General features: G+C 40.2%; 1 protein-coding gene across 10 annotated transcripts in view; it reads left to right on the top strand.

Moving 5' to 3' along the window:
- The window catches only part of utrn (utrophin), a 430,508-nt gene that overhangs the window by 387,923 nt on the left and 26,598 nt on the right, over positions 1-15,987 (top strand). For 7 of the 10 annotated variants that reach the window (XM_061929658.2, XM_061929659.2, XM_061929657.2 and 4 more), the window contains one exon: positions 4,229-4,294. The exons of the other annotated variants lie outside the window; for them this stretch is intronic. In XM_061929658.2, the coding sequence (XP_061785642.2) occupies positions 4,229-4,294 (66 nt within the window). The remainder of the gene's footprint in view (positions 1-4,228; positions 4,295-15,987) is intronic. 10 annotated transcript variants of the gene reach the window in all.

Raw genomic sequence — 15,987 nt, 5'->3', positions numbered from 1 at the left:
GGGACGGAATTTTCTTGAACTTTTTGGGGGCTTTTAATGTACTGTCAATGAAAACTGCAGTGGAAACAGAATTTAGGTACAAAGAAGCATTTTACAATAAACTACATAAAACTGAGAGTCACTGTTAACCAAAAACGTCATTAAAATGTTGCTGTAGGGAACACAATGTACTTTAGTTGACTTTTTACTGTGTTTTGCTACTTATTCAAGGTTAATTGATAAAAAAGGTGGTGTTAGTTAATGCAGCGTGTAATTTTGTAATTTTGCACCCATCTAGGTCCTCGGCACAGTGTAATTCCTCATTAATGAGATGTATTGTTATATATTGCAGTAATTTGCTTTGTCACCTATTACACAAAGCTATCATGTGGATGTTTTGTTCAGATAACTTGGCATATTTTGAGCTACATTGGCTTGATTTTAACATATTTGATGTACAAAATGTATAAAAATAGTGCATGCACCCTTCAAATTTTCAGTGTAAAAAGTTTGAACACCCCTAAGTCAATGCAAACCAATTATTAAACTGAATTAGAAGCCCTCATTTCAACACCCATGATACATTAACATGTATTCTAAGTTAATGTAGTATTTTACACAATTATTTTACTTGTATATCAATGTAATGTCATTTTTAGACTTAAATAACCTAAACTATAGAATGTAAAGTAAAACTGTCTAATATTGGAGCGAAGACAAATCCTGTCAGATGGGTGAGGCAAACATTTTCTACTGATATAAACATTGTAGATCATTGCCAGAGAGATGTTTAAACAAATGCACCACAGTTTCACATCATAAATAGATGATGCTGTGGCATGACATAAATGGCATATGTTTTTTCCTGCAAAAAACATCAATTTCCAGTATATTAGGAGGTGACATGATGACATCACACAGCTGGGGTGGGGGGGTTTTTTTTTAGCCGCAAACTTCCAATAACCCTGCTGTGTGGTACATCAAACCACCAGCCAACTCCACAGTGAGTGAGCTGCTCCTAATCATCCCAAACATCAGCAGTACATGTTTCTTCTATAATAGGGATTGATTCCAAGATACAGGGCTCACATTTGGACAAATTATCTCTTGCTCCTTAAATTAATCCCTAATCCATCCCAAGATTACTTTCCCGAGGAGGCCAATTTGTGACATAAGTTGGCTTCCACACAAACTGGCTTTGCGCTAGAAAAGATGTTATATTGAATCGTAATCAAACTTTATTGATATCAAATCAAACATTACTTATATAGTACTTTTCATGCACAGGCAAGTGGCAAGCACAAAGTGCTGTACAAAACAAAACAAAACAACATTAATAGATATATGTGCTACATGACAAAAAAAGCCATACATTTGATTTAAGACTTATCTTGTTCTGCCCTAAACCAAATTTTCTGTCAACATTGATTTTACCATGGAGAACAGTGTGTGTGTTATTTATTAAAGGAGCCAGCCCCTGGCATATTCACACTATGCAGTTCTTTAGGGCCACAACCAGATGCAGGAGTGAATTGTTTCTGATAAACTTTTATTCAGCTGTCAGTCAAGATTTTAGTTTGGTTCAGCATCCATTCAAAAGAACCTTTGTAATAATTGCTAATTTAGCGTCGCATGACAACTCTACATCCGTATTTCTAAAACAATGGTACTATTTAAGTTTATAATATAGCCAAATCTTTTTTCTCAAAATATAAAGAACATTTGTTTATTCATAGTTTTGGCCCATTTATTATGTTGTATTTACTTTTAATGCCGAAGCGGCATAGCAGTTTTGAATTGGCTTCACTGCATTCGGATAAACGGTATAGAGCAATTTTCTTTCCCCTTTGACCTATTAAAAAAATGTTTTTACATTTGCATGTAAACATTGTAAATTATCTGAAATATAAACACATGACGATTGAAAATTTTGGATTTAATTAAATTTTAGTTGTCAATGTACAGTAGTCTTTTTGTTTATTGCTCATACATGATTATTTATAATAAATACAAATCTTTACATAAAGTGTAACATTTTAATAATACAAAATATTTACATAATATTAATATATATATATATATTTTATATATATATATATATATATATATATATATATATATATATATATATATATATATATATATATATATATATATATATATACACACACATATAAAATGACACAGTACAGGCGAAAAGTTTGGACACACTTCATTCAATGCATATTATTTATTTCCATGACTATTTACATTGTCGATTGTCACTGAAGGCATCAAAACTATGAATGAACACATGTGGAGTTATGTACTTAACAAAAAAAGGTAAAATAACTGAAAACATGTTTTATATTCTAGTTTCTGCAAAATAGCCACCCTTTGCTCTGATTACAGCTTTGCACACTCTTGACATTCTCCCGATGAGCTTCAAGAGGTAGTCACCTGAAATGGTTTTCACTTCACTGGTGTCATAGTTTTGATTCCTTCAGTGACAATCTACTATGTAAATTTTTTTTTTTTTTTTTAAAGAAAACGCATTGAAAAGAGAAGGTGTGTCCAAACTGTTGGCCTGACTGTATGTGTGTGTATGTATATATATATATATATATATATATACATATTTTTGTTGTTGTTGTTGTTGTTGTTGTTGTTGTTGTTGTTGTTGTTGTTGTTGTTGTTGCTTGTGTCTTTTATGCAGTCACTCAGGCTACCATTGCTAAATCTACTTCTGGTCGCCAAAAGCAATACAGTACCGGTAATTGGGAATTATAAATTAGCAATATAATAATTTCTTAGCATAAAAAAGATGTTTACGAATTTAAAAAAAATAAATAGAAAAGCCCTGTAGACATGAAATAACACCCACAGATTCACCTTTACAAGCTGCAAACATCAAAGAGATATATGGCAGAAGACTGTATTTTATTACTCACTAGGCTGCAGTCAGTTCCATAAACCCTCGAGTGTTGCACCAGTCATATTAAAGAAAGGGGGCCACAAACAGAATCTTGTTTATGGCCACAAAAAGCCTTCAATGGGAATATTTTTAAGACAACATTACAGTGGACCCTCAGAATTTGAAATAATTACAATTATGGTCTTAAAGTCGAGATATAATCGAGAAACAGGGTGAAACGGGATAAAAGAAAAAGGGTTTCATGGATATTTGCTATTGACTTTGGATTATTTGTGTCTTTCTTTTAGAAGAATACCAGTAATACATGTGGTTTTCAGGGCGTTGAGTTATAGTCTGAGTGGGAACTAAATTAACTACTAAGTCACTTGCACGGAACACAAAATACATGAAGGACATACAAACTACTGTAATAAAAAGGATCATATACAGTAGGCTGCATGGTGGCTTAGTGGTTAGCACAATCAGGAGATCTGCGTACCCCGTAGTTAGCTGGGATAGGCTCCAGCTTGCCCTTGACCCCAATGAGGACAAGCGGTATAGAAAATGAATGAATGAAAAGATTCACTATAAGAATTAAAAGAAACCGTATTAAAAAAGTGGATCCTGTGGTTGTCTTGCGTTGCAAGAAGCCAGAAACAGGCTTATTGAGAGAAGGGAGTCTAAATAATGACACCACTATGCTGCTTACTTATCACTGTCAATTTCATAATAGAAGATCATATCACATGTTTAAAGATACCATTGTTTATCCTCGATGATGGTCAAGGTGTGTTAGAGCGGGTTGGACCTGGCATGCAGCCAACTCCATTGAGCATTTCACAATGCCTAATTTCACCTCACTTTTCATTGTCATTTTCTTTTTCTTTGGCGCGCTCCTTCCAGAAAAGTCTCCCCGCACGGGTATATAATGGAGGTTAAAGTTGCAAAGTTAACTAAACAAAACAAAAGTGACATTCTTTATCGGTAGAGTGACTGTGACTACGTATTCTACTGTCACATGTACTGTATGAAACCAGTTCTCTTTCTTTTTTGAAATTTTGCCTGTGCTGTTATTGAACCCTATAAGTTGGTTTAACCTGTAATTTCTCACACACTGCTCAAGGCGCTCTACAAAACACTCTCTGTAACTTGAGCTTTTTTAGCCTCCACTGTTCAGCCTCCACCTTTGGAGGACTGACATGTGTAAAAGTGACTCAATCTATGCCTCGCACGTCTTCCAAAGTATTTTGACCAAACCCCGTAGGGGGCGCCAAAAACACCTCCTGGAATAGCTTGTTGGAGATGATGAATGTGTGACATTGGATTCCAAGTTGAGTGATGATGTTTGTCTCTCAGGTTGGCTCGGATGGAGAGGTCCAACGGCTCGCTGCCTACAGACAGCAGCTCAGCCACAGGGAGCATGTAAATATCTTCTTTTTTTTTTTGCTGAATTTGAATGATGTCAAATGCACTCACTTTTTAACAATTCTCAGCTGCAGTTACTGTGCAGTCATCTATTAAAGGGGAACATTATCACAATTTCAGAAGGGTTAAAACCATTAAAAATCAGTTCCCAGTGGCTTATTTTATTTTTCGAAGTTTTTTTCAAAATTTTACCCATCACGCAATATCCCTAAAAAAAACTTCAAAGTGCCTGATTATAACCATCGTTATATACACCCGTCCATTTTCCTGTGACATCACATAGTGATGCCAACACAAACAAACATGGCGCATAGAACACAAGCTATAGCGACATTAGCTCGGATTCAGACTCGGATTTCAGCGGCTTAAGCGATTCAACAGATTACGCCAAGCGACACGGGAGAAAGCGAGGACGAATTTGGCGATCGCCTTCTAAACAACGATTGGTATGTGTTTGTTTGGCCTTAAAGGAAACTAACAACTATGAACTAGGTTTACAGCATATGAAATACATTTGGCAACAACATGCACTTTGAGAGTGCAGACAGCCCAATTTTCATCAATTAATAAATTCTGTAGACATACCCTCATCCGCTCTCTTTTCCTGAAAGCTGATCTGTCCAGTTTTGGAGTTGATGTCAGCAGGCCAGGGAAGCTATAGGGTCGATATTCTTCTCTTGATCATCTTTGGTGGCATAAGGGACGGTGTGAGCCAAGACATCCAGGGGGTTTAGCTCGCTCGTCTGCGGGATCAAACTGCCGCCATTGCTTGCCGTGCTACCGAGGTCCTTTGTCCCTGAATTGCTCACACACTCCGGCAGATTCAATGGGGGTCTGGCGGCAGATTTCTTTGACTTTATCGTTGGAAATGCATCTGCTTTGAGTGTCGCAGGATATCCACACATTCTTGCCATCTCTGTCGTAGCATAGCTTTCGTCGGTAAAGTGTGCAGAACAAACGTCCAATTTCTTGCCACTTTCGCATCTTTTGGCCACTGGTGCAACTTGAATCCGTCCCTGTTCGTGTTGTTACACCCTCCGACAACACACCGACGAGGCATGATGTCTCCAAGGTACGGAAAACAGTCGAAAATACGGAAAATAACAGAGCTGATTTGACTCGGTGTTTGAGAAAATGGCAGATTGCTTCCCGATGTGACGTCACGTTGTGACGTCATCGCTCTGAGAGCGAATAATAGAAAGGCGTTTAATTCGCCAAAATTCACCCATTTAGAGTTCGGAAATCGGTTAAAAAAAAATATGGTCTTTTTTCTGCAACATCAAGGTATATATTGACGCTTACATAGGTCTGGTGATAATGTTCCCCTTTAATTAGTATTAATCAATCAATCAATCAATCAATCAAACAATTCCTTTATTGTCATTGTCATAATAACACTTAAGTCATACATGAACAACAAGATTTTATTTGAGCTTTGTCCAGCGGCATAGAAACTGCATTGATGTGCAGGTTGACAATAGATTACATTTTAGCATTTTAGCATTGTCAGGAAGATCGCGATAAGACTGACGTGGGGTTGGGAACAGTCAGATGTCTAATTGGTGTTACGTTGATGTTGCAGCAATGCAATGTCTAGAGCACAATTATTGAGGTGGTGAAGAGTGAGGTAATAAGATGGTCCGGGGCAGCAAAGGGGCAGGCTGTTCATTTAGCAGTCTCACAGCCTGGGGATACAGACTGTGAGACATTCTGGTGGTCCTGGCGCGAATCGATCTATACCTCCTTCCAGAGGGTAGCAGGTTGAAGAGGCCATGTGCTGGGTGGTATCTGTCCTTCAGGATGTTGTGTACTCGCTTTAGGCAGCGAGTTGTGTACATGGCACTCATCTCTGGGAGTATCGTCCTTGTAATGTCGACCTGACTTTAATGGAAGTCAGGTCGACAGAACACTCCAAAGCTCAGTTCCTTGGTGTGCTGGTATCAGAATAAAGAAAAGAGCCAGGTGACTTTTCCTACACCTGGAAAAACTATCAGCCTAATAAGACTGACTCCAAGAATTGTTGGGGACTTTTCGCAATGGCTGGGATAGATTGGAGTGCCAAGCGAGTGATTGCTTTCAGCCTCCCAGATAACCACGCTTTATCTTGATCAGACGGAATGAGAAAGACGTAAAACTGTGGTGAAAAGTGCTGAACTCCCTCATTTTGTGTACCAGTGGGTGTGTGTCAGCTATTCTATGGTGTGTGTCAGTCCTTTTATCCAACCAAGGGAATTACCTCGAGAGGATAAAGGCCCCATTGATATCACAAGTGGACATGGTCTCACTGCCCTTCGAGTTGTATCAAAAACATTTTTTAAATTTGTGTATCAAAGCGGTAGGAAATGGATGGAATATAAGGTATACTGAAAAGTGTTTGTAATATTTTGCTTTACAAAAAAATTAAAAAGAAGTTACAATATAGCTGTTGCTGGATTTTATTAGATCTCATAATCTAAATATCTCATAATTATAAATATGACACATTTTATAAATATAATTAATATTTGGGTATGCAGGTTTTGAGTTGTGTGAATTATATATTAGAAAAAATTAAATGCAATGTTTTTTTCTTATTTAATTATTAATGATCACATTTTAGTGGCTCCCTAAGTAATGAATTTATTATTGTTTTTCATCTTTGTCATTCATTGTTTTTATTGGTTATTTCTGTGTTTATTTTTCGTAGTAATATTATAGGTAAAAATGTTTATACTTTAATTTTCTGTTTTTATTAAAAAAACAAATTTTTTTAATTCACCCAAGAGGACAAATAAATAATGATAAGAACGCTGAGTTGCACAGCATGCAGTAACTCGGTCAAGACCATTAAGAAGACTCAATAAATAAATGATAAATGGGTTGTACTTGTATAGCGCTTTTCTACCTTCAAGGTACTCAAAGCGCTTTGACACTACTTCCACATTTACCCATTCACACACACATTCACACACTGATGGAGGGAGCTGCCATGCAAGGCGCTAACCAGCACCCATCAGGAGCAAGGGTGAAGTGTCTTGCTCAGGACACAACGGACATGACGAGGTTGGTACTAGGTGGGGATTGAACCAGGGACCCTCGGGTTGCGCACGGCTACTCTCCCACTGCGCCACGCCGTAAAGAGCATCATCATCTTCCATACCGTATGCGTCTGCTGGCTGAGTGCACCTGGAGGACTCTTCACCTGTACATGAACTCGATGCTTTTGCAGCATTTTCGATCCACAAAGATTTGATTGAAGCTTTTTTTTTTCCAAGCGATCAATACAAAAACAAAATAAGAGAGAAAAACAAGGCAAGTGGAAACATTTCTGGATCTGTGTGACAAACACATTAATACCACTCGCTGTTTTTGTCTTTGTGTCCTATTTGTGACAAAAGCGACGCCCATACACAAATGTGCAGTAAGGAGGTGAGGAAGATGAGGATGCCTCAGCGAAGGCGGCACAAAAACGCCCACTGGGCCGCAATTAGCAGCTAATTCTCATTTATTTTGACATCACTGTCACTTTCACTTAACATCCTGCAAGCCACAGTGTGACTGAGAACTGAATAGGACATTTTCCTGTTTATCACCGCATTTTTTCATGCATTGCAGTTTGAAATTACAACTAATTAGTGACCTAATCAAACCTATATTAGTCGTTCTTTCTAATTCAGCTCTTCTCTTATTGCTGGTTTTATGGATGGTCGTTTAAAAGACTTTTATGGCTCTTCACCTCACACTTTGCTCCTTTTATTGTCTCGTGTTGTTCATTTAAAAAGTTTGGCTTTTTAAAGAATCCCATCATGTGATAAAGAGCTGCTTTTAAAGGCAGCTGTACAGTATTACGCTTTTCAGATATAACACAGTTCTGTACAACTGCTGATTTTGTTCTGCTTCAAAATGTCATTTTTTTTATTGTTTGTACAACTTTGAAGCCAAGAAGAAACTATTTCCTTCTTAGTTCCAAACTTGTTCGAAGTGCTTATTGTCGCCTCCTCACTCTCTATTCTTTCCTTCTTTCGCTAAATCCTCTTTTTGTGCCTCTCCTGCGCAAGGGGACACTCCAACTCGGTTTAGTGGTGTTCATCCAGCCGTTGGTGGACCATTGAACAATGATGACCAGTATGTTACGTCACTTCCTGCATACACTAATCTGGACTTCACCCACATTACTCATTATGTGCATCACTGATGCCCTGTTTTCCTTCTTTTTAAAAGAGAATCTTTAATTAGGAAAGCTGTTTTTTTGCCATCCAAGTCACCAAGGGCTAGACAACCTACTGCTCTTGTTTTCCAATTAATTTTATTGCATACCAGAAATCAGTGACGTGCGGTGAGGTTGATGGCTGGTGAGGCACTGACTTCATCACAGTCAGATTTACAAACATATGAACCCTAAAGAGTATCTTATTCACCATTTGATTGGCAGCAGTTGACGGGTTATGTTTAAAAGCTCATACCAGCATTCTTCCCTGCTTGGCACTCAGCATCAAGGGTTGGAATTGGGGGTTAAATCACCAAAAATGATTCCCGGGCGCGGCGCCGCTGCTGCCCACTGCTCCCCTCACCTCCCAGGGGGTGATCAAGGGATGGGTCAAATGCAGAGGACAAATTTCACCACACCTAGTGTGTGTGTGACAATCATTGGTACTTTAACTAAACTTTAACTTTACACATACAAACTGTAGCACACAAAAAAGCACATTTAATTAAAAAAAACGTTATTATGGTCTTACCTTTACTTATAAGTGCGGGAACAGTGGTGTTCGTGTTGGAGGAGTTGTGAATGAATGAAATATGAAATCCATGCTGCAGTCTGCAGGTGTACCTAATGTTGTGTCCCTGCAGTCGTTCACGGCTCCTCCGGCGCGAGTATTGTTGTTTTTACACTTTTTGGCTTCTTGTTAAGTGACTTTTTTGGGTGGATTCGGTCTTGCACGTGGAGGGTTTGGGTGTGGGCTTTGGTTGGTGTGGCACTCCCGTTGGGGGGTGCATTCTGCGGCGGGGGTGCATTAACCGGCACCAGGAGGCGGGATTACTGCGAGCCTCACACAGTGCGTCTTCGCAGCAGTTTTATGATTGCTCAGCACAAGAAATACTTTACACACATACAGTTGTTGACAAAATACACTGTACATTATATACCTCAGCTAACTAAACTATGGAAATGTATAATATAGTTCATATAGCAATACGGTCTCACTGCACAGCAGGCCAGCAGTTAGCCGAGTCCGCAATCCATGTTGAGGCACAACTGAGTGACGTGCCTCAACTGGCTGCTGATCACCGCACCGTCTCTTCTCAGTATTTGAACGGCAAATGTGAAAATTCAGCGATTTTGAATAAAAATAATCTAAAACTGGTGAAGTTGGGACGGCGTGGCGCAGTGGGAGAATGGCTGTGCGTGACCCGAGGGTCCCTGGTTCAATCCCCACCTAGTACCAACCTCGTCATGTCCGTTGTGTCCTGAGCAAGACACTTCACCCTTGCTCCTGATGGGTGCTGGTTAGCGCCTTGCATGGCAGCTCCCTCCATCAGTGTGTGAATGTGTGTGTGAATGGGTAAATGTGGAAGTAGTGTCAAAGCGCTTTGAGTACCTTGAAGGTAGAAAAGCGCTATACAAGTATAACCCATTTATCATTTATTTATAAGTTAAATGGAAAATAACTTTATAGTATAATCACTGAATACATATAACAATTTAATTAATTTTTTTTCTTTTTACATTTTTTTTCTTTCCATGATGGCAGGTGAGGCCCCACCTTTTCGTAAAGTGCGAAGAGGATAGGGTATTATTTGGAAGCAGGAGACAATTGGAAAAAGGCAGTGGTGGGCCGTGCGACTCTCACCTAGGCCTTGAGTAATGTCCTACTTAGTCCGACTTCACCTCTCAAAATACCGTAATTTATGTCACCACGTGGACACGGCTGTAGATACTATAGAGAAACCCACTTGCACACTACTGTGCATTGAATCTCCTCAACAGTGTGCAAAACGGTCCATTTTTTTACAAAATCCAATTAATTTTGTTGCATACCAGAAATGCTGTAATTGTAACTGAGGCGTCTATCATTTTCGTAAAGTGCGAAGAGGATAGGGTGTTATTTGGAAGCAGGAGACAATTGGTAAAAGGCAGTGGTGGGCCGTGCGTCTCTCACCTAGGCCTTCAGTGATGTCCTACTTCGTCCGACTTCACCTCTCAAAATACCGTAATTTATGTCACCACATGGACACGGCTGTAGATACTATAGAGAAACCCACTTGCACACTACTGCGCATTGGATCCCCTCAACAGTGTACAAAACGGTCTATTTTTCGGCGCATTTAACATAAAAAAACCCCGCTTCAGCAATTAGACTTAGACAAGTCTAAGTCTATAAGTCAATAAACCTGCTTCAGCAATTAAAACATATCTTACGTGGTACTGTCAAAATTTAAAGAATTGGATAAAACAAATGAAACATGAAAAAATTAAGAAATAAAATATTTGAACTCACAATTTGTAGCCCCCATTCGACGCCGTATAAGCCAGTGGTACCGCTTGTAGTCGGTAGTTGGTCCGGTAGTTGGTCGTAGTCGGTTGATTCGTGTGAGAGTCGCGGGCAAACCATGTCACCGCCGGGATAGCTTCCGGTGTCGGCCGACCTCGTCTCACAAGATGTAGTTTCTCTTAAGTATCCTTCTTGAAAATGGCTATGCAAATATATATCTGCCACCTCATCAAACTTCTTTGTGAGTACCGGTGAGTTTTCTGTGGCTTTCTATGGCTCGTATGGCTCCGGTGCCACTTCTTGTTTTTGTAACTTGTGATTGGATACTCACTTGGGACTCCCAAGTGAGTATCCAATCATCGCGTAAGGCCATCTAGAAGGCCTTACTGACAACAACTTGTGATCTGATTGGCTATCGCAATTGTCTGTCAACTGTATGTGTCCATTCACTTACAGTGCACAGACGCCTGCATTGTTGATTCTGAAGGCCCCGAGCAGATTTGGTACAGCATGGCAACATAAGCTAGCTGAATTCTGATTGGATACAAACTCTGACCTAAAAACAACATCACTGGAAGGAGCATAATATGACACAAAGAGAATAGGAATACTTTGAGATATTTAGGGAAAGTAAATAAAACATGACTTTAATCTTTAATTATGATCATGATTTCTGGTTATGTTAGGCCAGTAGAGAAGGCCTTGCTGGCCCTGACGGCACACCACTGGAAAAAGGCTCATTATATACAACAACTTGAATATCCATCCATTTCCTTACGCTTGTCCATCTCGGGGTCGCTGGGCTGCTGGAGCCTATCCCAGCTGCACCCGGGCAGAAGGCGGGGTACACCCCAGACAAGTCGCCACCTCATCGCAGAGTCAATAATGATTTAGAAAACGTTGCTCTCTTTGCGAACATGGTCATTTATTAGCAAGTTCATTGGACAACATAGCAGCAACAGAACCGATTTGAACCGTAACACAAATGAGTTTCACACCAACAGCTGAGGGGCGCATCCGACATTTGAAAGTGCATCAAAGGTAGAAAAGCTGCTGAATGCTGAGGAGGTTGCCTACAGACTCAGCTTTTAATGCCAATGATTTGTTTACCCTTGTTTATGCACAACGGGCCACTATTTTCCCATTTGCACATGCATGTTTTTTTACACACTTAAGGTTTTGCACTTTTCTCTTGTTCATAATCTCTAATCCATCCTGTGGACATGCACGCCCCAGTGCTTAGTTCTGGAATTAAGGCGGGCTCATTAGTAATGATGCGGACTTTCCCATGAAGCCTTTTTTTTCTTTTGTGAAAATTGTGGAGCATAGAGTTTTGTTAACACTTGTGAATGATGTATGTACACTACCGTTCAAAAGTTTGGGGTCACTCAAACAATTTTGTGTTTTCCATGAAAAGTCACACTTATTCACCACCTTATGTTGTGAAATGAATAGAAAATAGAGTCAAGACATTGACAAGGTTAGAAATAATGATTTGTATTTGAAATAAGATTTTTTTTTTACATCAAACTTTGCTTTCGTCAAAGAATCCTCCATTTGCAGCAATCACAGCATTGCAGACCTTTGGCATTCTAGCTGTTAATTTGTTGAGGTAATCTGGAGAAATTGCACCCCACGCTTCTAGAAGCAGCTCCCACAAGTTGGATTGGTTGGATGGGCACTTCTTGCGTACCATACGGTCAAGCTGCTCCCACAACAGCTCAATGGGGTTCAGATCTGGTGACTGCGCTGGCCACTCCATTACCGATAGAATATCAGCTGCCTGCTTCTTCTCTAAATAGTTCTTGCACAATTTGGAGGTGTGTTTTGGGTCATTGTCCTGTTGTAGGATGAAATTGGCTTCAATCAAGCGCTGTCCACTGGGTATGGCATGGCGTTGCAAAATGGAGTGATAGCCTTCCTTATTCAGAATCCCTTTTACTCTGTACAAATCTCCCACCTTACCAGCACCAAAGCAACCCCAGACCATCACATGACCTCCACCATGCTTAACAGATGGCGTCAGGCATTCTTCCAGCATCTTTTCAGTTGTTCTGCATCTCACAAACGTTCTTCTTTGTGATCCAAACATCTCAAACTTGTATTCATCCATCAACAACACTTTTTTCCAGTCTTCCTCTGTCCAATGTCTGTTCTTTTGCCCATCTTAATCTTTTTCTTTTATTGGCCAGTCTCAGATATGGCTTTTTCTTTGCCACTCTGCCATGAAGCCCAGAATCCCGCAGCCGCCTCTTCACTGTAGATGTTGACACTGGTGTTTTGCGGGTACTATTTAACGAAGATGCCAGTTGGGGACCTGTGAGGCGTCTGTTTCTCAAACTAGAGACTCTAATGTACTTATCTTCTTGCTCAGTTGTGCAACACGGCCTCCCACTTCTTTTTCTACTCTGGTTAGAGCCTGTTTGTGCTGTCCTCTGAAGGGAGTAGTACACACCGTTGTAGGAAATCTTCAATTTCTTAGCAATTTCTCGCATGGAATAGCCTTCATTTCTAAGAACAAGAATAGACTGTCGATTTTCAGATGAAAGTTCTCTTTTTCTGGCCATTTTGAGCGTTTAATTGACCCCACAAATGTGATGCTCCAGAAACTCAATCTGCTCAAAGGAAGGTCAGTTTTGTAGCTTCTGTAAAGAGCTAAACTGTTTTCAGATGTGTGAACATGATTGCACAAGGGTTTTCTAATCATCAATTAGCCTTCTGAGCCAATGAGCAAACACATTGTACCATTAGAACACTGGAGTGATAGTTGCTGGAAATGGACCTCTATACACCTATGTAGATATTGCACCAAAAACCAGACATTTGCAGCTAGAATAGTCATTTACCACATTAGCAATGTATAGAGTGTATTTCTTTAAAGTTAAGACTAGTTTAAAGTTATCTTCATTGAAAAGTACAGTGCTTTTCCTTCAAAAATAAGGACATTTCAATGTGACCCCAAACTTTTGAACGGCAGTGTATTTTAGATTAAATAGTCTCATAGTTCAATGATGCATATCGTCTGTTAGTACAAGAATGTTCAAACACGGCAGACATACGCGCGCTGACGAGACCACAATGTGCATTTTGTTTTTTGGTAGTTAATTCAGAGTACCATTGTGGTCTCAATGGATGTTTCCAGGTGTCTCAATCAACGTGATCAGAATATTGATAGTTTTCTGGAAGTTTCTTTTGCCATTTTATTACAGTATGTGTGGTGTATACTGCATCCAAACTTCAAAAGCAATGTAATGGCATCTTAAATGAAGGCGCGCAATGACAGACTTTAGGTCAACTGAGAGCATGACGCACAACCAATCATTTTTTTTACGAAGTTTTTAAAGCAGGTTTTTTTTTTTTTTACTTAAGCATGTGGGAGAATAGGGTCCAAAGTATGCACAAATACCTTAAAATGTTAAAAATACTGTCAGGTTCAAACACTGATGACATCTATTAAACAAGAAAAGAAGCAAATAATCAAACAGAGACAGAATTAAATTTGGCTCAATTGAGGAGAGTGCGTCTGGGCTGTACTCTTGTACAGTCTCCATCACGCTCTGACGAAAGATTGTACGTCTCCTCTTTTATTTGGACTTTCCCTGATTACATGGCAACATCTGTTTCAAAGGGAGGGGGTCGTAAACAGCCATCGTCTTTGGTTACAGAACAGTTCAAAGAAAAGGTCGTAAACAGTTCACAGAAAAGGTCGTAAAACAGTTCAAAGAAGAGGTCCCTGGAGGGGAGTCAGGTCCTGCTTCCTCTTCGCTTTGTAGTTCTCGGGTCAAAACAAAATATTTCTGTTGATTACAATACACGAAAGAAACAGAACACCGTCATGTTGCTTCCCATCCGACACAGTGGAGTTTTACAAACCTTCTGCTTGGTAGGATTAAAGACAGCTTTTGTCTTCTCGCCGGGAACTCATTGACACACAAAGGTTTGTGATAACTTAGATACAATTATTCTGACAAATACCAATTTAAAAATGATCTAAAAATATTGCTGATGACAACTTATACGGTGTAAAATATACGTTGCAAGTTAGTTAAAAACAGTGTGACACAGTTCAACCAGATATCATTTAAATGTAGCATAAACACCCGAATCGCACAACAGAAGTGCCCATTTTTACATTGCTCAAAAAGGTTCATTATGTCTTCTTATTCATATACTCAGACTATATTGTTCGGTATATTAGATGGAATCTTTAGCTGACATGTTTCGACTGTCATCTGCAGTCTTCTTCAGAAGGGTCACCTGACCAGAATCAGAATCAGAATAGTTTTATTGCCATTGTTTGAGAACGGGTTCACAAACTAGGAATTTTTCTTGGTGCAATCGTGCAACATAAAACACATATAACACAGATTTGGTAATAACAAGAGCTGTAACTGAGCTATCAGATCTTGTTATAGACTTAGAAAGAATTCAAAGTAGCTACTGTTAGGAGTTATTGTTCATGTGTCTGATGGCCGAGGGGAAAAAATTGTTCAGGTGGCGGGAGGTGTGGGTCTGGATGGATCGTAGTCTCCTGCCTGAGGGGAGAGGGGAGAATAGTTTGTGTCCAGGGTGAGAAGAGTCAGCTGTGATCCGTCCCACACGCCTCCTGGTCCTGGAGGAGAACAAGTCCTGGAGGGATGGGAGCTTGCAGCCAATCACCTTCTCAGCAGCACGTACGATGCGCTGCAGTCGATGCTTATCCTGGACTGTGGTGCCGGGGAACCACACGGTGATGGAGGAGGTCAGGATGGACTCGATGATGGCTGAGTAAAACTGCACCAGCATCTCGGTCGGCACCTTAAGTTTCCTCAGCTGCCGCAGGAAGTACATCCTCTGCTGGGCCTTCTTGATGAGAGAGCTGATGGTCGGCTCCCACTTGAGGTCCTGGGTGATGGTGGTGCCCATGAAACGGAAGGAGTCCACAATGGAGACGGGGGTGGGAGAGTCAATCAGGGTGAGGGGGGATGGTGGGGCTGTGACTTTCCTGAAGTCCATGAACATCTCTACTGTTTTCTGGGCGTTCAGCTCCAGGTTGTTGAGGCTGCACCAGGACGCCAGCTGGTCCACCTCTCTCCTGTAGGCGGTCTCATCGCCATCCGAGATGAGCCCGATGAGGGTAGTGTCATCCGCAAACTTGAGCAGTTTTACGGACTGGTGACTGGAGGTGCAGCAGTTTGTATACAGGGGGAAGACTATATTTTGAAGAAAATAATAATC

Source organism: Nerophis lumbriciformis, linkage group LG34, assembly GCF_033978685.3.
Source record: "Nerophis lumbriciformis linkage group LG34, RoL_Nlum_v2.1, whole genome shotgun sequence".
Lineage (NCBI taxonomy): Eukaryota > Metazoa > Chordata > Actinopteri > Syngnathiformes > Syngnathidae > Nerophis > Nerophis lumbriciformis.
The sequence above is the reverse complement of the archived record's forward strand: the minus strand, read 5'-3'. Positions and strand labels throughout refer to the sequence as shown.